At 46.1% G+C, this 24,879-nt stretch overlaps 1 protein-coding gene across 2 annotated transcripts; it reads left to right on the top strand.

Annotated features, from left to right (window-relative positions):
• The first annotated feature begins 1,612 nt into the window (after nucleotides 1-1,612).
• C1QTNF12 (C1q and TNF related 12) lies at nucleotides 1,613-22,378 on the top strand. 2 transcript variants are annotated; one of them, XM_032131790.1, is made up of 8 exons: nucleotides 1,613-3,025; nucleotides 7,246-7,365; nucleotides 7,911-8,022; nucleotides 8,329-8,510; nucleotides 12,612-12,720; nucleotides 14,078-14,168; nucleotides 16,393-16,471; nucleotides 17,386-22,378. In XM_032131790.1, exons 1-8 carry the CDS (start codon nucleotides 2,855-2,857, stop codon nucleotides 17,482-17,484), a joined length of 963 nt encoding a protein of 320 aa, XP_031987681.1. In that variant the 5' UTR covers nucleotides 1,613-2,854; the 3' UTR covers nucleotides 17,485-22,378. The 2 variants fall into 2 exon arrangements, with proteins under 2 accessions (XP_031987681.1, XP_031987682.1); XM_032131791.1 differs by lacking the exon at nucleotides 1,613-3,025 and adding an exon at nucleotides 6,461-6,842.
• The last annotated feature ends 2,501 nt before the right edge of the window (nucleotides 22,379-24,879 follow it).

Here is a 24,879-nt window from a genome sequence, read left to right as displayed (position 1 = left end):
GGCTGCCACGTACTTTTCATGGAATGTGAGCTGCTCGGGGGAGGGGTGAGGTGCTCTTAACTCTTGGGCTGCTGGGGAGCTTCCCTTTGGGATTTGTTCCTGTTCCCAAATCCCAATTTTCCCCAGAGATGCTGTAAAAATTTATTTTAAATTTCATTTTTTTTCACTCTACGTCTCGATTTTGTGCTCGGATTGTTTCGCGTTTCCCCGAGTTACAGATCCAGAGTTTTGCTCCTGATCCACAAAGTTTTCCTGCTGATCCACAGATCCAGAGCTTTGCTCCCAATCCACCCTCAAAATCCAAGGAAAACCATGCTGACCATTATCCCTCGGATTACACAATTTATGGTAAAGGAATTACCAAAATAAAGCAAAGTTTTTTGCTTGCTGGCCACATAAAGGGCTTCAAATTCTGGGATTTTCCACCTTTTAGCATTCCTGGATTTCTCCAGGTGTGATCCCAGGGAAATCTTTGCATCAGGGTCTGGATTTTTGGGAAGGATGGGAATATTTGTTCCAGGTGGTGAGGGATTTGCAGTGTCCCAGCACATCCAGAGCTCCCTTGGGAAATGCTGGTGGAGGAAAACCTTTGGAATTCTGTTATTTGTAAAGAATATTCCTGACTCTTCAGCCCCTGCTACTGAGGGCAAGGGGGGGAAGAGGGAAAATTGGGCATGGGACACCCCAAACTGGGAAATAAAGCAGGAATTCTGCTGTATCCAAACTGGGAAAATTGGGCATGGGACACCCCAAACTGGGAAATAAAGCAGGAATTCTGCTGTATCCAAACTGGCAAAATTGGGCATGGGACACTGGGAAATAAAGCAGGAATTCTGCCATATCTAAACAGGGAAAATTGCACATGGAACACCCCAAACTGGGAAATAAAGCAGGAATTCTGCTGTATCCAAACTGGGAAAATTGGGCATTGGACACTGGGAAATAAAGCAGGAATTCTGCCATATCCAAACAGGGAAAATTGGGCATGGACACCCCAAACTGGGAAATAAAGCAGGAATTCTCCTGTATCCAAACTGGGAAAATTGGGCATGGGACACTGGGAAATAAAGCAGGAATTCTGCCATATCCAAACAGGGAAAATTGCACATGGAACACCCCAAACTGGGAAATAAAGCAGGAATTCTGCTGTATCCAAACTGGGAAAATTGGGCATGGGACACTGGGAAATAAAGCAGGAATTCTGCTGTATCCAAACAGGGAAAATTGCACATGGAACACCCCAAACTGGGAAATAAAGCAGGAATTCTGCTGTATCCAAACTGGCAAAATTGCACATGGAACACCCCAAACTGGGAAATAAAGCAGGAATTCTGCTGTATCCAAACTGGCAAAATTGGGCATTGGACACTGGGAAATAAAGCAGGAATTCTGCCATATCCATGCCTGGCGTGACGCTGGGGGCTTACCCCAATCCACGGATTTTCAGCCCTGCCACACACGCTCCCGCCGAGCGTCAGAAATTCCCAGAAAAAGGGTGATTTCCCTGGGATAAGGAAGGGGAGGGGCGGAGGGGAGGGAGCAGGGCATGGGCACTGATTTAAATCTGCCTGGCACACGCGGCCGGCTCCATTATCAGGGAATTTAATGGGAATGTGAGGAGAGGAGGCTTGACAGCTCATTAGAATGTGAGCCCTCCTCCTTTTTTTTTTTTTCCCTTCTTTCCCTTTTTTTTTTTTTTTTTCCTCCTTTTCTTGAAGTTGATGGAAACTCACTCGGGAAAGGAGCCCTTGAAGCAGAAGCCGGGGAGGGTTTTGCCAGTGTGGAAAGGAGCAGCCAGAGGAGTCAGAGCCTCGGAGGGACCTGGAATTCTGCCTGGAGCCAGGGGAGAGGAGGATCGGGATGCAAAATCCACGAGGTTCTGCACCCTGACAGCCGCAGCTTCGGGATTTGCTGCTCATCCTTAGGGAAAAGCGAGGACAAAGCTGAAGAGGAAGGAAAAAACTTGGGAAAACTTCACCTGCTCCTCATGCACTTCGGGCCACCCTCAGAGGTTTTGCTTCCCCCTGCTTGAACTTTTGGGATGTGAGGGATTTGTTTTCTCCTTACAAGGCTGAGCTGGGATGCTCCCAATTCCTTGGATTACAATTCCCCAGCATCCCGAAAGGGAAGGATGAGGACTTGTCCCTGAAGCAGCATCATTCCAGAGGGAATGGATGGGATGAATTCCAGCCTGCTCTGAGGGGGAAATCTCCCGGTGAAGAGGGAGCAGCAGAGCCCGCGATGAGCTGGGGCTGGCAGCCCTGCCCTGAGCACTTCTCCAGCTTTTAGGGCTGAGTGCCTTTAAAACCGGGTTTAAACCCGATTCGGGGGGGGGCACAGGGGGCAGAGTAAAACCAGTTTCAAGCTCGATTTAGGGGGGCAGAGTAAAACCCGTCTCCAGCCCGATCTGGGGGGCAGAGGGGGCAGAGTAAAACCAGTTTTAAGCCCGATTTAGGGGGGCAGAGCAGCCCTTCAAGGTGGGTGGCAGGACTTTGCAGGGCCTCTCGTATTTATGTAAAGCTTCCAGAGGCTGCATGGACTTACCTCCTTCTCCGAGGGGATCCAGGATTCCAAACAACTTCATCTCCACCTTTTCCATGGCTCCTGCTTGAGCAGAGCCCCCTGAGCCACCAGCACATCCCAGAGGAGCTGCTCGGATCCTGACCTAGTTAATTTTGATTTTTTTTTTGGAGACAAATCTGGGTTTTTTTCTTGGTGCTGGAGGATTTTGTGCCTGGCTGCTTGGATCCTTCTGAGCTGGTTAATTTTGATTTCTTTTTTTTTTTTTTGGAGACCAATCTGATTTTCTTCTTGGTGCTGGAGGATTTTTGTGGCTGGCCCCTCCCTTCCCAAAATGAAGGGGTGCACCTGGCTGCTGGTGGCCACCCTGCTCTGTCAGCAGCTCTGTCCCTGCAGGGTCACAGCGGCCAGGAGGGACAGGAAGGGCAGGAAAGAGCCCAAGCAGCAGCCAGAGCCCTTCAACGCCACCCTGTCCAACAGCGAGGAGCTGCACGGGCATCCCAAGGTGGGTTTTGGAATTCTCAGTGCTTATTCCTGCCAGGAAAGGGATGCTGGGGCCTTTTCCCAACTGATTCCAGGCTAACTTGTTGAATTTTTTGTATTTAACTTTAATTTCATTCTTGATTTTTGCCCTTTTTTGCTCAATTTTTTTCATACTTGCTGAAGCAAAGCCTTTAATATCCCAATTTGTGATTATTTTGGACTGAAGTTCCAGATTCTCAGTAGCAGGGAATGATATTTTACAGTTCTGGTTCTACCAGTGACAACTAATTAAAAAAAAAAATTAATTGCTCCCAAATTTTGCAGTTTCTCCTTGGAATTGATTGGAATTGAAGTCCAGGCTGGTTCTAAATGTCCTGGGAGAGAGTATTTTTATATTCATATTTATATAAATAGACTCAAGCTATGGGGAGTATTTTATTATTATTATTATTATTAATATTATTAATATTATTAATACAGTGCTTAAGAATTGCCACGTATTTAATTTTTTAAAAAGACAGGAATCACAATAGTGATGCTATTAACTATTAATAGGAATTATTAGGAATATTAATGTGCCTCTGGCAGACAAATTCTTCGGTTGAAATTGTTATTCCAGACCTTTTCACCAGCAAATCCAGGTCTAAAACCAAGCGTGGCAGAGCTTTCTCTGAAAATCAGGGATGGGAAGGTTTGGGAGCAGCCAGGGGATGTCTCCAAGGGGATTTTGTGGCTCCAGGAAAGGATCCAGGATGGGTTTGGTTGTGGATAAATGGGAAGTGGAGCTGCAGTGGAGACGTGGGAGGGAATTTTGTAGGGTGAGGGCACTTTTGGGAGGATTCCCCAAGCTGGGAACAGCAGCAAACTTCCAGGGAGTTGCTCACAATCCTTTAGGATGAATCTTTGCATGGAATTTTTGGGACTAGCAGAGAGGTTTAGGGATTTCACAGCAGCTTTTAGGATTTGGGGGCGGGAAGGGCAGCGAGGAGCGAGGCAATCTGGAAACAGCAGCAAACTTCCAGGGAGTTGTTCGCAATCCTTTGGGGTGAATCTTTGCACGGGATTTTTGGGAAGAGCAGAGAGGTTTAGGGATTTCACAGCAGCTTTTAGGATTTGGGAGCAGGAAGGGCAGTGAGGAGCAAGGGAATCTGGAAACAGCAGCAAACTTCCAGGGAGTTGCTCACAATCCTTTGGGATGAATATTTGCACGGGGTTTTTGGGAATAGCAGAGAAGTTTGGGGAATTCAGAGCAGCTTTTAGGATTTGGGAGCGGGAAGGGCAGCGAGGAGCGAGGCAATCTGGAAACAGCAGCAAACTTCCAGCGAGTTGCTCACAATCCTTTAGGATGAATCTTTGCACGGGATTTTTGGGAATAGCAGAAAAGTTTGGGGAATTCAGAGCAGCTTTTAGGACTGTGAGGAGCGAGGCAATCTGGAAACAGCAGCAAACTTCCAGCGAGTTGCTCACAATCCTTTGGGATGAATATTTGCACGGGGTTTTTGGGAAGAGCAGAGAAGTTTGGGGAATTCAGAGCAGCTTTTAGGACTGTGAGGAGCGAGGCAATCTGGAAACAGCAGCAAACTTCCAGCGAGTTGCTCACAATCCTTTGGGATGAATATTTGCACGGGGTTTTTGGGAATAGCAGAGAGGTTTGGGGAATTCAGAGCAGCTTTTAGGATTTGGGAGCGGGAAGGGCAGCGAGGAGGGAGGGAATCCCTGTCAGCCTCAGCCCGTCCCTCTGTGCCCACCCTGGTGACACAGAATGTCCCCTGTCCCCATGGGGTGACCTCCAGGCCCGCTTTGATCAGCGCCATTAGGGCTGGCAGTTGCCATGGCAACCAGGGGACAACCCGGGAATTGGGGCATGGCCGCCAACAATCGGCCACAAATTTGGGAACAATTGGGCTGCCACCGGGAATATCCCGCTCCGGGAGAGTAATTGGTTCAGGCTGGGCAGGTTTGAGGGCTCTAAAACCCTTCTGCTCCGCTAAAATTCCCATTAAGAAAAAAATAATTCCCATCAAATTCCCACGGAAAAAGCCATTTTTTCCTGCTGATTTTTTGGGGTGTGGCGCAGGGTTCTGTGGCCACGCTGAATTGTTGAGGTTGTCCCCCGCTAAAACCCCTCCACCCTGCCCTTGCAGAAAGGCCAGGCAGGAATTTAATCCCAGTTTATCCTGGAATTAATTTTCCTGGATTGAGAAATGCGCTGGACCACGAGCAGGGTGGATTCTGGTTGCAAAAACAAAAAGCAGGAATTGTTTAATTCTGATGGAGTCTCCCATATATCAGGGCTGGAAAAAAACCCCACAGGGCATCCATTAATCCAGAATTTGTTTGGATGCTGCAAGTTTTGGATGGAAATACTGGAAAATATCCCTGGCAAATGTTTGGCTGCAGCTCAGGCAGCACAACCCAAATCTCTGAGGGAAAATTGCTCCCAAATTTTGCAGTTTCTCCTTGGAACTGATTGGAATTGAAGTTCAGGCTGGTTCTAAATGTCCAGGGTGAGAGTATTTCGGATATTTTATATTTATTTAGCGCCTGCCCAAGCTGTGGGGAGTATTTTATTATTATTAATAATATTATTAATACAGTGCTTAAGAATTCCCACAATATCTGAGGTAAAAGTTGCAGTTTACAGTGAAACCATCACAATTTACATCATTACACTTAATAATTAACCCATCCTTAGCTAACAAAAGCCAGGTTTTTTGTGGAAAAAGTGATATTTTAGGCCCTTGAAGGGAATTCTGTGGGCATGAAAGGATGCCCTGAGCAGGGAAATGAAGCAGCAGAATCCTCATCCCAATTAATTCCCCACAGCTGGAATTTTTGTGGCCTCGTGCAGGGAAAAACTCAGGATATGTTTACCTTGGAATCCTCTGGGCCCAGCTGGAGCAGAAGGAGCAGGGAATGAGTTATGAGCTGAGGGATTTTTTTATTTTCCCTGCTGAAAAGGTGGATGTGTTTTCCTTCTCATTAAGCTAAATTTATTTGGGATGAAATTCCCTCGGGAATTCTGTTCAAGCAGCAGCGGAGAAAGCTCCTCTTTGACATTCCCAGGGCCTGAGTCATGTGGGGAAAACTCCACTAAAACTGGGAAGGCTCAAATCTCCTGAGAAACCTGGGATTGCCAAGGGGACAGGGAACCTGTTGGGGTTTTTTTTTAAAGGAAAAATGTGGGGTTTTTTAAGGAAAAATGGGATTTCTTTAATGAAAAATGGGGTTTTTAAGGAAAAAAATTTTTTTAAGGAAAAATGTGGGGTTTTTTAAGGAAAAAGGGTTTCCTCCAGTGTCATCTTTCAGTTGATGGCAGTGTTTTTGCCAAGCCCACCAGAGTTTTCTCCTCTGGATTGAGAGAAATCAGGACATGAGTGGTGGATACTGGATTTTTATGGATACAGAGGTTTTGATGCACTGGATTTTTATGGGAAGCAGCTGTGGATCCCTTCCATCCTGAATCCCTCTGTCAGATTCCAAGGGCTGCATCCACCTGCTTTATTCTTAAATCTCCCCGAATTATTTCCCTTTGTTTTTTTCTTTTTTTTGCTTCGAACTGGAAGCAGCAGCTGGGTCAGTGACTCTGCAGAAGTTTTACTCCTCCTCTATCAAATATTTCAGCCAGGGGCATTTGGGGAAAGGATTTTTGGGCCTGAAAAGTGGTAAAACCATGGGAGGAACTTGGCTGTGACCAGTAAATGTTGTTTTTCCTGGTTTATGTCTGACACCCATCTCATTTTTCTGGAAGATTATGAAGAAGAGCTACAAAAAATAACAGAATTACAGTGATTCCGTGTGGCCCGTGTGGAATAATGTTAAAAATATTTCAATATGAGGTGAGAAACATCATTTTTCATTCCCAAAACAGAGGGGGAATTTAGGGAGGAATTCCCTCTTGGATTTGGCTGAGAGGCCAAACCTCACACTTGTGCTGCAAGGAAAACCACAAGTGCTCAGGACATGATTTTCCATCTCATTAATAACCAGAGGATTATTAAGTGTGAATTATTAGCAGCTGGCATGGGGATTTTAAAGGATTATCAGAGGACTGAGAGTCCCAGAAGTTGGAGAGAGGTCTCTGAGGGACTCTCAGAGCTCTTGGCTCTTCCTGATTCCCCAAGGACACCCTCGGTGTCCTCCAAAAGCAGCAGAAACAGCCTGGGCTGGATTTTTTTGCATCCTCTGAGCCCCTGCTGTGGCCAAGCAGTGACATCAGCCTTTGTCCTTGTGTCTCCTCAGCTCCTGGAGTCTCCAGACCCCCGGATCACAGACCCCAGGAGGACCTGGATCTCCTTCGTGCACCGCCCGGACGATGGAAACACCTCCAAGAGGAGATGCAAAGGGAAAGACAAGAAATTGGTAGGATGTGCACTCCATGTATCCCATGGTTTCCCTTCCTGCTGCTCATCCTCAGGGCTCCAGCTTTTCCCAGCCCAGAAAGTGCTGAGTTTCCTTTTTTTTTTTTGTGATTAATTTCTCAATTTTTGGAGAAGTTTGAGCCTTTGTGCTTTGGGAGAGAAGATATGGGAATTTTGACCCAGCTGCTCTTGGATTGGGCCTTTTTTGGGTTGTTTTTCTGCTCAGTAGAAATAAAATCCACTCTTTTTTTCCCCCTTCCACGAGATAAAGTCCAAGTATCCCAAAGGATAAATGAATCAAGGTGTGGACAGGTAGTTTATTTCAAATTAATGAGCTGAGTGACACTTGATCATGTGGCACTTTTCATCTGCTGCTTGGACAATCTTGGATGCTTTTAAGGATTTCCTTCCATGCAGTTTATTTGAGGAAACAGGAATTCTCTGGGGACAAAACACCTCACATTGCTGATGTCCCTGTAGGATTTTTGCTCTGTCACTGCAATTCCCTGCTCCTCATCCCTAATTTTCCTTTGTTTGCTCCCTCAGCGAGGCCTGGTTGGGCCCCCAGGACCTCCTGGGCCTCAGGGACCTCCAGGAGCCCCTGGGGCTGAAGTCACCAGGGAAGTCCTTCTGCAGGAGTTCAAAGAGATTTTAAAAGGTAAGAGATTTTAAAAGGTAAGAGATTTTAAAAGGTAAAAGACTTTAAAAGGTAAAAGATTTTAAAAGGATATTCAAGGTAAAAGACATTAAAGGCTGTAAGAGCTTTGTGCTTTGTTTTGCTGAAGCACCACGACAAACCAAGCACCGGCTTCACCTTAAAGCATTCCCCTGGCAACCAAAAATGTTTTCCCAGTGCTGCCTGGCTTAAATGAAAGAGTAAAACACAAAATCCAATCACACAATTAATGATTTCATGGGCCAGGCCCTTACAGTTTATTTCCTTTTTTTTCCCTTTTCCCCTCAGAAGCCATCGAGCGCCGAGCGTCCCTGGCCATTTCGGCCCATCCCAGCCAGCTGCCCCCGCTGCTGCTGTCCCTGGAGGAACTTCCATCCCACAGGCGTGTGGAGGAGGCTTTCCACTGCAAGCTCAAAGGCCAGGTCGTGGTGGACAAGAAGACCTTGGTGGAACTCCAGAATTTCCAGTCGGTGAGAAGGAATTCCAGAGTCAACCTGGCTGTTCCCTACTTGGCTCTGTGGGGCTTCCTGAAAGGCCAGGCTCATCCCAGAAACTCCTCCCAGGCTGGAAGAAAGATAGAAATCCATGAGGAAGTTTCCAAAGGAGGGACAGGGAGATGGGGAAGGGTCTGGAGGGGCTGAGGGCACTTGGAGGAGACTGAGGGGGGACTCTTTGGGCTCTGCAGCTCTTCCTGAGGGGCAGCTCCAATCTCTCTGTGACAGGGACAGCACCAAGGGAACGGCTGGAGCTGCTCCAGGCCAAGTCTAGGTTGGATTTTAGGAAAAGGTTCTTCCCCCAGAGGGTGCTGGGACACTGACCAGGCTCCCCAGGGAATGGGTACGGCCCCAAGAGCTCCCAGGGATGCACAGGGTGGGATTTTGGGGTGTCTGGGCAGGATCCATGATCCTGTGGGTCCTTCCAGCTCAGGATATTCTGTGATTTTATGGCTGAAGTGGGCACTGAGCTTTGAGTCCTCTGTTCCTGACAAACCCAAGACAGAATTTCTCCTTCTTCTGCAGCCCTGCAGGATCTCCCACAGTTCTTCCCGTGCTCCCAGTTCCAACAAGAGCCAGGTTATTATTTTAGTTAATGATGGAGGGAGACTTGTCCAGGTTTGGAATGAGCAGGATCTTTAGGATCTGCTGTTTTTTCAGTGCACACCCAAAGTAAAATTCAGATGTAGAATGTCAGAGGCAGGCAGAAACCATTGATCATAGATTTGGGAGCCCAAATAAAGGCTGAATTTTGTTAGGTGAGCCAGTTCTGATGCTTAAATTCTTTACATAATAGACTAATAAACATTACCTATATAACTGAATTATAATCAGGTTATAATTTCAATCAGGGGTCATTATAATCATTGTTACAAGCAAGCTGCTGAATATTAAATCTGAGATTAAATACTAAATTTTTGATATTAAAACTTGTAATAAACCATTCCAGTGGCAAACAGGCTCTGGATTTGCAGTATAAATTTTAGGAAAAATAAGAATTAAACCCAAATAGTTATTTGATAATTGATTGATGCTGGATTTTGGGGTCACAAAGGCTGTGGAAGAGCACAAGGCCCTCAGGGATGTTTTGTGAGGTGACAGGAAGGGTTTGAAAAGGGAATGTGACAGGGAGAATCCTGTCCCTTGGGGTGGTTTCCTGCTGGGATTCCTCGCAGCTGCAGCACTGCAGGCAGTGCTTACATCCTAAATAAGGTGCTTTCCTGGATTTTCCCCAAATTTCTGGCAGCTTGGCTTGGCAGCGAGGCAGGATCTGCCCTGAGGGGTGGGCAGGGCTGGAAGGAGAGCTGCTGCCTCATTAATTAGCATGGAAAATGGGAATAATCAAGACATCCCAGCAGTGGGAGCGTGGGCTGCTGCTTCCCATGCCTCAGGGATGGGGTGCCCAGCTCCTTCCTAATTTTTCCTGGCTTGGAGCTGCTGTGGGAGGGTCTGGATGCCAACCTGGCACTGCAGCCCGGGACAAGAAGTGTCTGGTTTTGGCTTGTGCTCTCTGGAAAAGGGGAATTCAGAGGGAGGGAGCCACAGGCTGCTCCCGCAAAGGTGAAAATGTTGTCTTTAGGGAGAGTTCCTCTCCCACCATTCCGTCAGTTTAGAGGGAAGAAGCCAACAGCTGGATAATTCTCAGTGGGATAACAGGGATTGACCCTGATTCCTGGATTTGGAGCTGATCCAAAGCATTTTGAGATAGAGGAGAGAACCTGAGAGGGGCCCATCCCTCTGCTCCCTCATTTGTGGTGTCCAAGTCACTCTGACCTTGAGCACCGAGGTTTTCCTACCAGTTTTCCCACCCTTCCATGCTAAATTCCCTCCCTCCTGGCCTCATGATGTCCTTGGAATGTGGGATGAAACATGGGATGCTCCTTTCCCACACCTCTCCCTCCTGCACCTCACACTGGAGGTTTTTGAGGATTTCCTCTTAAAAAAAGCTTTTCCCAGCAAGAATTGAAAGAACTGCAGCCTCTGGCAGGGCATGGAAGTGGGATTTAGCTGGGAATCTTCCTGGAATCAGATCATTTAACGTGGCCCACCTGCTTTTCATGGCTTGTGCGGCCTTGAACTCAAGTGAAATGTCTCTGCCTTTGGAATTTTAGTGCTGGATCAGGAGATTGTGGATATCCCTGTGCCTGGATTATCCTTTTCTTTACTAAGATAAATCCAGGCATTGCTTTTGGGGGGATCCCTGGGATGTGAAACTGGGAGTTCCCATCCCAGTTCTCCAGGAATGGCTCCTGTTTTTCCTCCTGGCAGAAAACCAAGGATTGGCTGAGGGAGGTGTGGGATGAACTGAGGGGGAGAAGCTGATTTGGTTTTTCCAGAGTGGCTGCTCTGAAATACTGGAATATTTGGGGCTGCTTTCTGGGCTAATTGAGTGATTTCCTCAGGAATAAATCCCTGTGGAGTTTGGAGCAGCTGGGTGAGGGCCCTGGGAGGCAGCAGCAGCTCTGGCATGGGATTTAATGGAATATTTTGCCCAGGGAACCTCACCCTGCATTGTGAGCAGAAGAATAACAAGGCAGGGAGGGCATGAAGGAACAGGAATTTTATCAGTTGGAATTTACTGGGGCCTGGAATTGCTTTCCAAGCTCAGCCAGTGGGGTTGGAATTCTGGTGCTGCTTCTGCTCACGGCTGCAACAAGAAAGGGATGAATGAACCGGGCAGGGCTTGGAGCTGAGGGAAATACAAACTGGAATTACCAAAAATCGTGCTGGAGTGGTGGGATAAGGACAGAATCCAGCTCCTTCCATGATTTTTGGTGGGTTTGCTGTTATATTGGCTGTGGCTATGCATGAGAAAATAGGAATTATCCTCAAATTCGAAATTCTAAGGAAGTTTCATCATGAGAAAATCTGTTGTTCCACATGGACTTAGAATCCTGGAATCACAGACTTATTTTGGCTGGAAAAGTTATGGATTTGGGCCTGGTTTTGGGATCCAGCAGGGTGTGTTTTTGGGACACAGCAGTCTGTGCCTGTTTTTTGGGATACAGCAGTGAGTAGTTTTTGGGATCCGGCAGTGCCTGTTTTTGGGACACAGCAGACTGTGCCTGTTTTTTGGGATACAGCAGTGAGTAGTTTTTGGGATACATCACTGGGTATTTTTGGCATCCAGCCCTGTGTATGTGCCCTCACAGAGTCAGATCTGAACAGCTCCTGTGATCCCTAATCCCAGTTTGGGATAAACCTCCTGGACCAGTGTTCAGGGGCCACATTCCCAGTGCCCAGAGCGTCCTTGTGGTGGGAGCAGAGTCTGACTAATGGGATTTCTTGGCCCTCTGGAGCCTCTCCCCAGCTCCAGCCAAATCCCTGCGGGGCCAAACCAAACACTAAACATTTCTCACCGAGTTTATCCGAGTCTGACTCGGAGAATCTGCTCCCAGTGTGACTCCAGAGCACTTCCCTGCCACCAGGAGCAGCTCCCTGCTGGATTTACCAGGGTTTGGTTATCCCAGACAATCCAAGGTTGGGACAAACCAAAACTGAAATGGAATCCCCCAGAATCCAACCAGTTCTTCGTCAAACCCCTCTGATTTCCACCTAAAGTAGGTAGGAAACTTCTGGAGACTCCTGTGGGTGTTAGGGCTCCACAAAAAGCAATGGAGAAGGTTCCAGGATAAGCCCGGGAATGTGGCTTGGCCCCATCTGGGATGTTTTTGGGAGTAGCAGGGAGCTCTTGGCTCAAATAATGGGAACAGAGCATCAGGACGTCAGTGGAGGCCACTGGGATCAGCACAGGGATTTGGGATTAGCCCCGAGATGGAGCCAGGAGCAGCACAGGGATGGAGCCAGGATCAGCACAGGGATTTAGGGCCAGTCCAGGGATGCTGTAAGCTCAGTCTGGGTCCAGATGAGTCAGAAGAGCCAGCTCTGTGTGTCCCACTGATCATTCTCCCTTTTGTGCACATCAAATTCTGGGAGAGAGCCCCTCTGGAATCTCCTGGCGGGATCAGGCCATTTTCAGCAGCTCTGTTCCCCTGCAGCTGGGCTGGTTCTGTGTCCTGGGCAGGGAGGAATGTTGGCAGTGCTGGGATGTGCTCAGGCTCTCTTTTCCCTCTCCAGCCCCTGGCCAAGGGCGCGTTCCTGCGGGGCACAGGACTGAACCTGGCCACCGGCCGCTTCACCGCCCCCGTGGGCGGCATCTACCAGTTCTCAGCCAACGTCCACATCGGTGAGTGCTGCCCACAGGGACCCCTGATCCTCCTGGAGAACCCCCTGCATCCAGGGAAAAGCCTGGATATGGCCCTTTGGAACCATGGCTGGCTCCTTCCACAGCCTGCGACCCCAGTGGCTGCTCCATGGGCACCAAAAATCCACATTCCCTATGGAGCAAGAGCTTAGGGAGCAAATTTATTTGGTGCAGAAGCTCTGCCTTCCACAAAACACTGCAGAAAAAATGTAAATGTCGATGTAGAACTGCATCCAGGCAGGTTTTCAGTGGTTTTCCCTGCTGGAGCATCTCTTCCCCCATATATTCCCACTCCTCTCTTCACAGTTGCACTATTTTTTTTGCCCCTTTTAAAATCCATTATCCCAGAGTTCTGCCACTGATGGGCAGAGGTGGATCCCCTTTTAAATCTGATATTCCAGAGTTCTGCCACTGATGGGCAGAGGTGGATCCCCTTTTTAATCTGATATTCCAGAGGTTCTGCCACTGATGGGCAGAGGTGGATCCCCTTTTAAATCTGATATTCCAGAGTTCTGCCACTGATGGGCAGAGGTGGATCCCCTTTTAAATCTGATATTCCAGAGTTCTGCCACTGATGGGCAGTGATGGATCCCCTTTTAAATCTGATATTCCAGAGTTCTGCCACTGATGGGCAGAGGTGGATCCCCTTTTTAATCCATTATCCCAGAGTTCTGCCACTGATGGGCAGTGATGGATCCCCTTTTTAATCTGATATTCCAGAGGTTCTGCCACTGATGGGCAGAGGTGGATCCCCTTTTTAATCTGATATTCCAGAGTTCTGCCACTGATGGGCAGAGGTGGATCCCCTTTTAAATCTGATATTCCAGAGGTTCTGCCACTGATGGGCAGAGGTGGATCCCCTTTTTAATCTGATATTCCAGAGTTCTGCCACTGATGGGCAGAGGTGGATCCCCTTTTAAATCTGATATTCCAGAGTTCTGCCACTGATGGGCAGTGATGGATCCCCTTTTTAATCCATTATCCCAGAGTTCTGCCACTGATGGGCACAGGTGGATCCCCTTTTTAATCTGATATTCCACAGGTTCTGCCACTGATGGGCAGAGGTGGATCCCCTTTTTAATCTGATATTCCAGAGGTTCTGCCACTGATGGGCAGAGGTGGATCCCCTTTTTAATCTGATATTCCACAGGTTCTGCCACTGATGGGCAGAGGTGGATCCACCTTGGAGCTGTTGGCTTTGGCTCCACTGGATATGGGGGAACCTTCTGGCACCTTTTGTAGCCCCAAACCCAGAAGTCCCAAGGCTGCTGGTGTCCCTCTGAAGCCCAAATCCCAGAATTTGTGGAAATGCTGATATTTTCCCCACTGCTTTTCCCAGACCACAGTGAGCTGAAGAGCAAAGTCCAGCTGCGAGCCAGGGACAACGTCCGAGTGTTGATCTGCATCGAGTCCCTGTGTCACAGATACACGTGAGTCACTCCAGGGGGGACTTTGGGCAATTATTTTCCTCAAATTTTCAGTATTTCCTGCTATTTCAACCAACTCTGGAAGATCAAGTTCACCAAAAGTGGATTTTATATCATAAATTCGTGTAGAGTTGTTCTGCAGAGCAGCCCTCAGGCTCTCTGTGTTATTTGAATTCTGAGTTTTAACCCCTCAGTGCTATAAATATTAGTGATAAATAATTATTACATAATTGTGAATGAAGTATTATTTATAATAATACTTATATCACCTAAATATAGAATAATACACCCAAATATTGAGGGAATTGTGGCTGCAGCTCCAGGTGCTGAGTGCTCAGCTGTCACCATTAACACACAGAATTCAACACTTTATTTGTGCCAGAGCTCCGTTTTTATCATTTCTTCATCCTGAGTGGATCCCAGCCTCTCCCTGGTGTTGCCATGGAAGTGTTGGAGTGATGAGGGGAAGGAATGGGTGGGAAATCGAGGGGAATGAGGCAGGAAGTGCAGGTTTGTGGTACCTCCTCAGCTTGCTGAGAAAATGGTGCTGAATTTCCCTTTTCTGAGGGCAAAACTGCTTAAAACCCCACATTTTTTAAGTCAGGAAAACTTCCTCGGCTGCTTTTTTTCCTGTGCTTCCATTTTTTCCAGCTGCAGCCCGGAGGTGCCGTGTCCCAGGGGAGGCTCAGGAGGATTTTGGGAACTTTTCCAGGGAGGAAGAGGATGGGAGGCTCCCAGCAGAGGGCAATGCTGCTGTGGCTCTGTCCTTGGCCCCAGACCTCAAATCCCTGCCCAGGTTTATTTTAGTGCCCTGCCCAGGGATAAATTTGGGACAGATCCCAGAGCAATGGGATCAGGATGAATCTGGGACACATCCCAGTGCCACGAGAGGGTGGCTGGGGTGGAAGGAGCTGGGAGGAGGGATGGGAGCCTGCCTGGACACACTCCCTGCTGCCACCCCGTGCCTCTGGAATTTCCTGGGGATGTCAGCACCGACTCATCCATCCATCCATCCATCCATGGAGCTGGAGGAGCCCCCAGGGCTTTGGGATGAGCGATGGAAACTCAGGTGGAAGGAGACAGTCGCGGTGGAAGAGATTAATTGTGGGAAGTCCCCACCCCAGCCGGGATTTGGGATTTGGGCAGGATGTGACACAGCTTGAACCGAGGTGGTGCCAAGTGGCTCCTGCTCTCGGGGCCAATTTGCCCCCACTTTTCATTTATTCCCTCGCACAGGGCTGGGAAAAGCACGTTGGAACTTGCAGGGTTTCATCACCGAGGAAAAGAAAAGGGACAAAAGGGGTTGGTTCAGTTGGGAAAACATGGGAAAACAACCCCCACTGGGCAGGGAGGGAGGAACCAGCCAGGCAGGGAGCTTAGGACTGAGCTTAACTGGGCTGTGCTGGGTTTTGGTGTCCCAAGAACCTGAATCCTGCACAAAAGGAGCTGATTTTGTCCTGTGAACCGGGAATTCCACAGGGAACAGCTCTTCCTGATGGCTCTCAGAACAAAAGAGCAATGCTGGAGGGGTGATATGAAGCTTTCCCTGGATTTTGAGCTGGAGCACAATTATTTAAGGATTTCTGGGGGCTTGTGTGTGATCCCTGATCTAAAAATCCTCCCAAGCAGCTGCAGAATTTGTCCTTTCTCACACAGAAATTTGTGGTTCAGGTGAAATAAACCTTTCATCCCCGGAAAATAAATGAAGTTTTACTGGCAGGGTGCCTGCAGCTCTTTGCAGAACAGGTACAAACCATTGTGCTGCTCACCAAACTGGGCAAACTGGGGTGGAGATCGATCCAAAGGGGTTTTCAGGACATGCTCAGGGGTGGGAATAGAGAGGACAGGACCCTGGAAAGGCCTCTGGGGAAAGGTGGCTCCCAGCTGAGTTTTTTTATCCAAAATCCTGGGTTCTTTGTGGATTTTCCATCTGCAGTGAGGAAAAGCTTCTCTTATTTTATATTTAATGCAGCTGGAATCATGGAATTGTGGAATGGTCCTTAAAGATCACCTCATTCCAATCCCGTTCCACCATCCCAGCTTGCTCCAAGCCCCATCCAGCCTGGCTTTAAACACTTCCAAACATCAAAAATCCAGTCAAAATTCACCTTTTTGGCGAATTTTATCACCTTGGTCTTATTGCCAAGGAAATTGAGGGACAATTGTCCTTCCACACACAACTGCTGCAGTTGCCTGAGGGGTTTAATCTGTTCATTTCTCTCTTTAGGTCCTTGGAAGTCATTGCTGGGCTGGAAAGCAACAGCAAGATCTTCACTATTTATGTCCATGGTTTGCTGCAGCTGCAGGTGAGGCCCTGAAAAGTGGGAATTTCTGCCCCAAATCCCTTGGCAGGACATGGAGTTATTTCCTGGCCAGGCTGGACTCTCCCCTGGAGGTGGGGAAGGATTTAGGAACCTCCTTTCTGAGGTTAAGGGAGGGAAATTCCTCACCTGGGGCAGGATTGGGATGAAAAACCAGACTTGGGTTTCACATTCTGAATTTAAGGCACAGGAAGAACCTTTCCTTTGAGGAAAAATTAAATATTTCTATTACTATTACATTTTAAATAGAAATATTTTCCTTTCCCAACTCTCCCCTGGCATTGCCAAGATGCCAATTGAATTTCCCACCTGAAGCACAGGTGGCCACTTCACCCAAAAAGGTGCCAGTGCAGGAAGGATTTGGTTGATAATAATAAATATATTAAATAGATAATAAATATATCTTAAATAATATCGATTTATTTTTATTTTTATATAAGATATAAATATAGAAATACAATTATATTAAATACAATTATATTAAATGAAATATATTAAATGAAATATATTAAATGAAATATATTAAATGAAATATATTATATTAAATTAATATATTCTATTAAATATATGATGTATAAACATATCTCTAAATATATAATGTTTAATATATAATGTTAATATATAATGTTTAATATAGAATTTTTTCATGCATATAATTTTTAATAGATACTTTTAATTTATCTATATATTTTATAGAATATATATTATTGTATATAAATGTATAATATAGAAATATAAAAATAATCAACCACAAAACTGCACCAAATTTCTTCCACTTCATCAGATCAGATCCCAGGAGCCACAGAACAGCTGCTGTGCTCAGTTCCTGCCGGAGCCATGGGATTTTTCCCTCTTTTTCCTCTGGAATGTGTCACCTTTCCCTCTCCTTCTCCCTGCAGGCTGGGCAATACACCTCCATCTTCGTGGACAACAGTGCTGGGGCTCCCATCACCATCCAGAACGGATCTGATTTCATGGGAATGCTGATGGGAGCGTAGCAGGAAGCCTGGGAATGCCAGCCCTGCTTTTGGGACTGAAGCAAACCCCACTCTGACCTTGAAACTGCTCCCTGTACCTGCAGCAATTTGAAACCAGCCAAAATCCTTTCACAGCTCCTCCAGCTTTGCTTCCAGAGGCTGCTGCTGCTTCTCGAGGTCCTCACCAGCTCAATTCCTCATCAGAATTCTTCTTTTTATCCTCCTGAAAGAAACGTTTCCTATTTAATTTGTGCTTCACCAGATGCTCACGGAGCAGCACACTGAGATTTGGGGTTTGTTACGTTGTAATTTTATTCTTTCACCGTAGCACTTGTAACCAGCACGGGTTTTTTGGGGATTGGTTGAGGGGCGCTTGGGTTTGGAAATGAAGGATTGAGATGGGAAAGAACAGAAATAACGCAGTGACTCTGTTCTGTGTGGTGGGGAGGAAGGGGACAGGCATTTTCCAGCAGAACTGCTTTTTCCATCGAATTACAAATGGTTTAGATCTTCTCCCAGGGTCAGAATTGGATACATTTGACCAGGAATATGTTGAATTCTCACACAATCCAAGGAATCCACGGTCTGAACTCTTTAATTGTGGTTCTTTACATCAAAATATTTCCTTGAGGATCCAAATCCTTCCCTGCCAGTGCTTTGGGATGGGGAAAAGGGAAAGCCAAGGGGAGCACAAACCCCTCACTGCGTTCTTACGATTTAATAAGATAAAACCATGGATTTGGGCACAAAATCTGCATCTTCAGAGTCCCTGGTGAGTGTGTCAGGTGTAGCCCACTGATTGTCCAAATCCAGTGGGAATGGGAGCCTTGGATCAGGCTCAGACCTGTTTGGTCACTGCAGGGAATTAAGGAAAGAAAGCACAGGGCAGGGGTCGCTCCCAGCAGCTTTTCCAGGTCTGCCTGCAAAAAACCTGGAGCCTCAAAGTGCTCCCAAAAAAATCCAGGGAATCTTTTCTGGATTTCTGAGTGCAAAAGTAAAGGTGTGAGACTGAGCTTGGCCCACAGCTCCCGGCCATCACCTCATTTTAAGTAGGAACAGGATGACATTTCATGGGATTTGTTATCCAAGACCTGGAAAAATCCTTGGAATTAAACCCCCTCCTCATTTAATGCCCCTCTGCAGCTTTTCCCTCCCCTCAGACTCCTGGGCTCTGAGGATTCACCTGAGCTGAGGAAATTCTTATGGAAAAGCCTCATAAATAGAGGGGGACGAGGCCCAAAATGGAGTCCAGCTCTGCCTGGAGCCTCAAAGTGCTACCCAAAAAATCCAGGGAATTTCTTCTGGACTTTTGAGTGCAAATAAGGCTGTGAGACCAAGCTTGGCCCACAGCTCCAGGCCATCCTCTTGTTTTAAGTAAAAGGGGGATGACATTCCATGGTGGAAAAATCCTTGGGATTAAACCTCCCTCATTTAATGCCCCTCTGCAGCTTTTCCCTCCCCTCAGACTCCTGGGCTCTGAGGATTCACCTGAGCTGAGGAAATTCTTGTGGAAAAGCCTCATAAATAGAGGGGGACGAGGCCCAAAACAGAGCCCAGCTCCTTGTCCTTGGAAGTTATCCCTTAAAATGCTGCCATTTTTGATCAGCTGCAGCATCTTTGTGCAATGAAGAGCCAGAAAATGTCGTTTATTGCTGGGTTTGTTGCAGAGGAGGATCAATCTGTGAGGTTTTACAAGCTCCAGGTGATGCTGCAAAGAGATATTCCAGGAGCTGTGGAAGAACCTGCTGGAAAACAGGTTTTAAACTGGTTTTAATCTCCATTATTAATACCTTGAGCCAGATCTTTGAGGGTATAAAAGGATATTTTTATTGTCTTTGTGAAGAACAAATTAAATTGGGACCTGCTGGAAGAAGAAAAGGGCATGGGGAGGGATCAATTTGTGCTGTTGCAGGTAAAAAGTGAATTTAAGGCCACGTTGGATGGAGCTTGGAGCAACCTGGGCTAGGGAAGGTGTCCCTGCCCATGGATTTAGGGTCCCTTTGAACACAAACCATTCCATGATTCCACGAATTCCACTTCCCAGCCAGTGGAATGTGCTTGTTCTGTCTAAAACACAGCATGTACCCATGTTTATAAATTCCTCCCTGCCCCACCATAATGCCAGAATTCCCTTTTTGCAGCACATTTTGGGGGAGAAATTCCTTTTAAGCACAAACTGGGACCGGGGGGAATGCACAGCTCTGGAAAAGCAGAGCAAGGAGCCACGATGATCATTTTTGGAGCTTCAAAAAGCTGATAACACATGAAATATCACTAAATATCACCAAACATCACCAACCCCTGTCAATAAAATGAGATATAAATGAGATATTTTCCCTGGGTTTGATGGAGTGAGTGCAGGCAGGGCACGGGGCCCACATCCCATGTTGTCTCCCTGCCCTGTGCTCTGTTCTTTGGGAATATTTGGAATAAATTTGGCCTGTTCCAGCAGCAGAATCCCGGAGTTGTGACATCCAGCACGTGCTGTTCCACCCCAAGGCTTAACTCGGAGCTAAAATATTTATTTTGTATAGAACTAAAAAAACCTTTCTCAGACTTTGCTTTGGGAGTCGTGGCTTTTATTCCCCTCCTTTCCATGCTAAGTTTTAATCTCATTTTTCCTGTTTTATTAACAGGGATAATTATGAATAATTACCCTGCTTTTATACCTCTTATCCCTTATTTTAGGGGGGTCTTCCTGCTGTTTTCCCAGCGTTCTCCTGAGAACATCCAGCCCAAAAACTGGGAATAAAGCCTGAAATCTCCCTGGGCAGAAAAAAAAAAAAAAAAAAAAAAAAAAAAAAAAAAAAAAAAGAGAATTAAAGCTCCATCCCTGGAATCTGTCTGGAAGCCACAGGGCCTGGAAGCTCCAGCCAGGAACAGGAATCTTGTGTCAGAATTGAGGGAAAAGGAGCCAAGTTGGCAGAGGGAAGGGACTTTGTGTCTCTTGGTTGATCCTGAGGTCGCTGTCACCCCCCTGGGGGGTTCCATCAGCTCCATTTACCCTCAGGAGGGAGGTCTGGCCCTCCAGGAGTTTTTCTCTGCATCACCAAAGTCTTTTAGCCAAAATTTAAAATGATTATTATTATTTTTAAAGGATTTTTTTTAAAGCTGTGAATGCTCCCAGCGGTTTTCTTGTTCCCTGGGGCTCCAGCCAGCGTTAAAATGGGGCAAAATGGGTTGAAACAGCAAAAAAAAAATGACCCAAAATTGAGTCTCTGCTGTGGAGGTGCAAGTGAATAAAACTCCTGAGGGATAATGGGGTGTGAAGCAAAGCAGGCAGAAAATTCCCAATCCAGGAAAAGTGAAGGATTCAGCAGTTCAGGATGAAGTTGTTTATAACGAAATAAACCCCCTGAGATTCTGGTTTGGTGGTTCAGGGTGTTCATCCCACCCCCAGGCAAGGGGAGAAACCTAAAAAAGACATAAATTAAATATTTTGGGGTTTTTCGGGTCGTTCAGACATTCCCTGAACAGCCAGGGCAGGGGGATGGGATCCAAACCCCTCATTTTTGGGGTCCTGGCAGAATAAAGAACACCGGGAGCTGCTGCAGCTCTTTTCCTTCAAATTCCTAAGAAATTTGGGGATTTGGGGAAGCTGAAGGAAAATCTCATTTCTTCCTGGGACAAATCTCTTTTTTACCTCAATTTTTCAGTTCTTCACAGGAAGTTTTGCCACAGAAGCATCCCCAGAGAGATTCAAATATTAATAAAAGCTCCCAACTTTGCCCGGGAACACCCTCAGAGGGTTTATTGGGAGAAAAATCAATTAATATCAGGAGACAAATCAATTAAATTCCCTCAAACTTTGCTGTTTTCACCCTGCCTTTGCTTTTCCAGCTTCATGTTAAGGTGAATTTTAAATATCATCCTCTGGGGCTTCTGGAAGGGTCACCAGGAAGTTTTTATGCTGGAATCCCTCCTAAAAAGAGCTGAAAACTGGGGTTTATTATCCACCAAAACTGCTGGAAAATCCACCCAAAAAGCTGCTGATTCATCCCAAAAATGCAGGGTTTTGGTGCAGGACAGAGCTGAAATTCATCCCTGAATTAATTTTCAGGATATCAGAGTGACCTTTCAGTGCTTTATGGCCGCTGTTAAATCCTGCCCTCTGTTATCCCCAAATCCCTGGGATCCCTGATCCTGTTATTCCCAACATTTTCTGGCTCTGGAGGGCCCAGCCCAGCCCTTCCCAGTTGGAATCTGCAGGGAATTCTTTATTTCCTTCCCACAGGAGAAGCTGCCCCCATATTCCAGGCCCATCCAGGGCCCTTCCCAAACAAATCCCAGGCCCTGTGCTCCCAATCCCAGGCATTCCCTGGATATTTTCCCTTGGAACTGCCAGGTTTTGAGGGTTTTTGAGTTCTCTTCGAGTTTCATGTTCTGTAAACGCTTCCAATGCCACACTCCAGACTGACTCCAGGGGTATTTATGTTGGATTAGCAGAATATTCCCTGTTTTTCCTCACTCCAGAGGAAAGAGCCCGGCTCATGTCAACTCCCCTTGAGTGGCAGCCTGTTAAACCACCAAAAAATAGGATTATTTGTCATTTAAAACTCCTGTTATGAATAGGAACAGGTTACAAATCACTCCTCAAACAGAGGGAAAAAACCTTTCCAAGCCTCTCCTCTGGGAGAAAGGAGCAGCAGAATTCCAGGGAAACGCTCCAGCTCCAAGGAAACCTCGAGGGGAATTTCAAAACTCTCCAGAATTGGTGAAAAAAGCCAAATGAGCCCTTTAAGATAGTTGGATATTATGATAATGAGGATTTAATACATTCTTTGGGAAGGGCAGATTCCAAGAGGGAGATCCAGGCTCCAAGGAAAATCAGGGAGCTGCTGACCCTATGAAAACATGGAATTTTTATGGCTTTGTGACTCTTTTTGATGTAAATAAAGCATTACATTCCCATTTATTCCAGAGCTGATTCTCACTCAGGAATTCCATTGAATGCTCAGATGAAGCTGAGGGATCAATGAGGGAGAAATCCCATGGATTGGGGGTTCAGATGTCCCAAATTTCCTGCGGAAATTCGTGAATCCCCTAAAAAACACCCAGTGGTGAAGGGCTCAATAGGTATTGATATGAATAATATTGATTATTGGAGCTCTGTGGGGAGGAGGAGTTGTGTCTGCTGCTTTTTAAGGTAACTACGCTGATTTTTTTTAACGTCTGGTGGGAAAAAAAGGGAATTTTGGCGCCCTACAACCTCAATCCCAGGCTTGGAAGGGATTTAATAGTTTTATTTTCTTGTTTTACCAGCAATTCCCATCCATATTTGAGATAAAAACCAAGAGCCTCGTGTGCAGAACAACATCCTGTATTCCCCTAAAACGTTCCCGTGGATTTTGGGGCTTTTCAAGTGGGAATTTCAGACCTCGTTCGAGGCATTTGCTGCTTTGTTTTTAGAGCTGCTCTGTCCTTCAGGGCTTGGGGGGGTTTTTTTAGCAGTGAAAATTCGTGTTCACAGCTTGTTTGGAGTAAACATTTGTGAGTTTATTTATTCACTGCTTTCGGTGTTTATTTATTCACTCTTCTTTTTATTTATTCACTGTTTGCAGTGTTTATTTATTCAGTCTTTTCCTTGTTTATTTATTCCATTTTCTTTTCATTTTTTCACTTTTTAAACGGTTTATTTCTTCACTCTTCTTTTTATTCCTTCACTGTTTGCAGTGTTTATTTATTCCCTTTTCTTTTCATTTTTTCACTTTTTAAACTGTTTATTTCTTCACTCTTCTTTTTATTCCTTCACTGTTTGCAGTGTTTATTTATTCAGTCTTTTCCCTGTTTATTTATTCCCTTTTCTTTTCATTTTTTCACTTTTTAAACTGTTTATTTCTTCACTCTTCTTTTTATTCCTTCATTGTTTTCCCTTTTTTTCCTTCTATCTTTTTATTATTTTTTCACTGCTTTCCCTGTTTTTTCTTCCCTGTTCTTTTTATTTATTCACTCTTTTTCCTGTTTATTTATTCACTGTTCTTTTTATTTTCTTTTTATTTTTTCACTGTTCTTTTTATTTTTTCACTCTTCTCTGCTTATTTCTTCACTCTTCGTTTTATTCCTTCACTGCTTTCCCTGTTTATTTCTTCACTGTTCTTTCACTATACTGAAAACAGTATTCACTGTTTTCCCAGGTTTTTTATTCACTCTTTTCCCTGTTTATTTATTCACTTTTCTTTTTATTCCTTCACTCTTTTCCCAGTTTTTTTTCTCCACTTCTCTCTTTATTATTTTCCCTCTACTTTCCCTCTTTATTTCTTTGCTGCTTTCCCTGGTTTTGGTCCTTTTCCTGTTGCTCTTTGCTCTCCCGGAGCTCTGGAGGTGCAGATTTTTCAGGATTCTCTGGAAAACAATGCTGGAAATGCTCTGGTGGATTTTTCAGAGCACTTGGAATTCCAACTGGATTGGAAATTCATTCTCCTGCTCTCTTTTAGGATTTTCCTCCTCATGTTTCACTGCTTTTTAGGGTTGGTTTTAGGGTGAAGGGACGAGGAAGAGAAATGCTCAGAACCCAGAGTGGGAAAGGAGCTTTGGAGGTTCCTGTGGTCCCTCAGGCACTTGTGGCTTCATGGATAAATTCCCGACAGCTTTTCCTAGGCTTTTCCTTAGGAAAAGGTTGGGAATTTCTTAACTGAGAATCACTAAAGTTTGAAAAATCCTTTAAGATCATGAGTCTAACCCGTGGTCACCACTAAACCACATCCCCAAGGGCCACTTCCACAGGTTTTGGAACATTTCCAGGGCTGGGAATTCCACCAGTTCCCACAGCAGGTGGTTGGAACTGGGTGATCCTCCAGGTCCCTTCCCAAAGAAACCATTCCATGATTCTCCTGGCTGGAATTAACGGGAGGTTTGGGTGGACAGGAGACCAAGTGTGAGGAGAAGAGAGAACCCTCTGCAGGTGGCTCCAGGTGGAAGGGAAACTGGGAAAAGCTGGGAAAAAGTGGCTGAAAATGATCCCTAAAACCAGACAGGGAATGTCCCACTTGGAATGTGATGAACTTTTCCAGGATGGTGAAGTCTGGGCTGCTTTGCTTGGTTTGGTTTCAGGTGAAGTTCTCCAGGGCTGTTGGAATTACCAAATCCTGCTTTTTTTTTCCCAGAGAAAGGGTGCTGGGAGCTCAAAAAACCAGGAATGACAACCAGCAACGACCTCAAACAGGGCAAATGTCCCCAGCCAGGTTTGGGATTTGGGGTTTTATGGAGGGATGGAGATTCCCGGGGGTGTCTTTACAGGAGGCACAGGGAGCTGCCATTGCCTTCCCTGGATTCCTTTGGAGGTTTTTTTGGGATGGTTGTTGTATCCTGAGGGGGCACACACTGGAATGTGGGAGAATGGAAAAGCAGGAATGTTATTCCAGCCACCTGGGGCAGGATCCCTCATTCCTTCTGTGCCTCATCCACCAGGAGCTGGAA

The sequence above is a fragment of the Corvus moneduloides genome, chromosome 22 (genome assembly GCF_009650955.1).
Source record: "Corvus moneduloides isolate bCorMon1 chromosome 22, bCorMon1.pri, whole genome shotgun sequence".
NCBI classification, from domain to species: Eukaryota; Metazoa; Chordata; class Aves; order Passeriformes; family Corvidae; genus Corvus; species Corvus moneduloides.
Note: the sequence above shows the minus strand (reverse complement) of the source record. Positions and strands in the feature narration are given on the sequence as shown.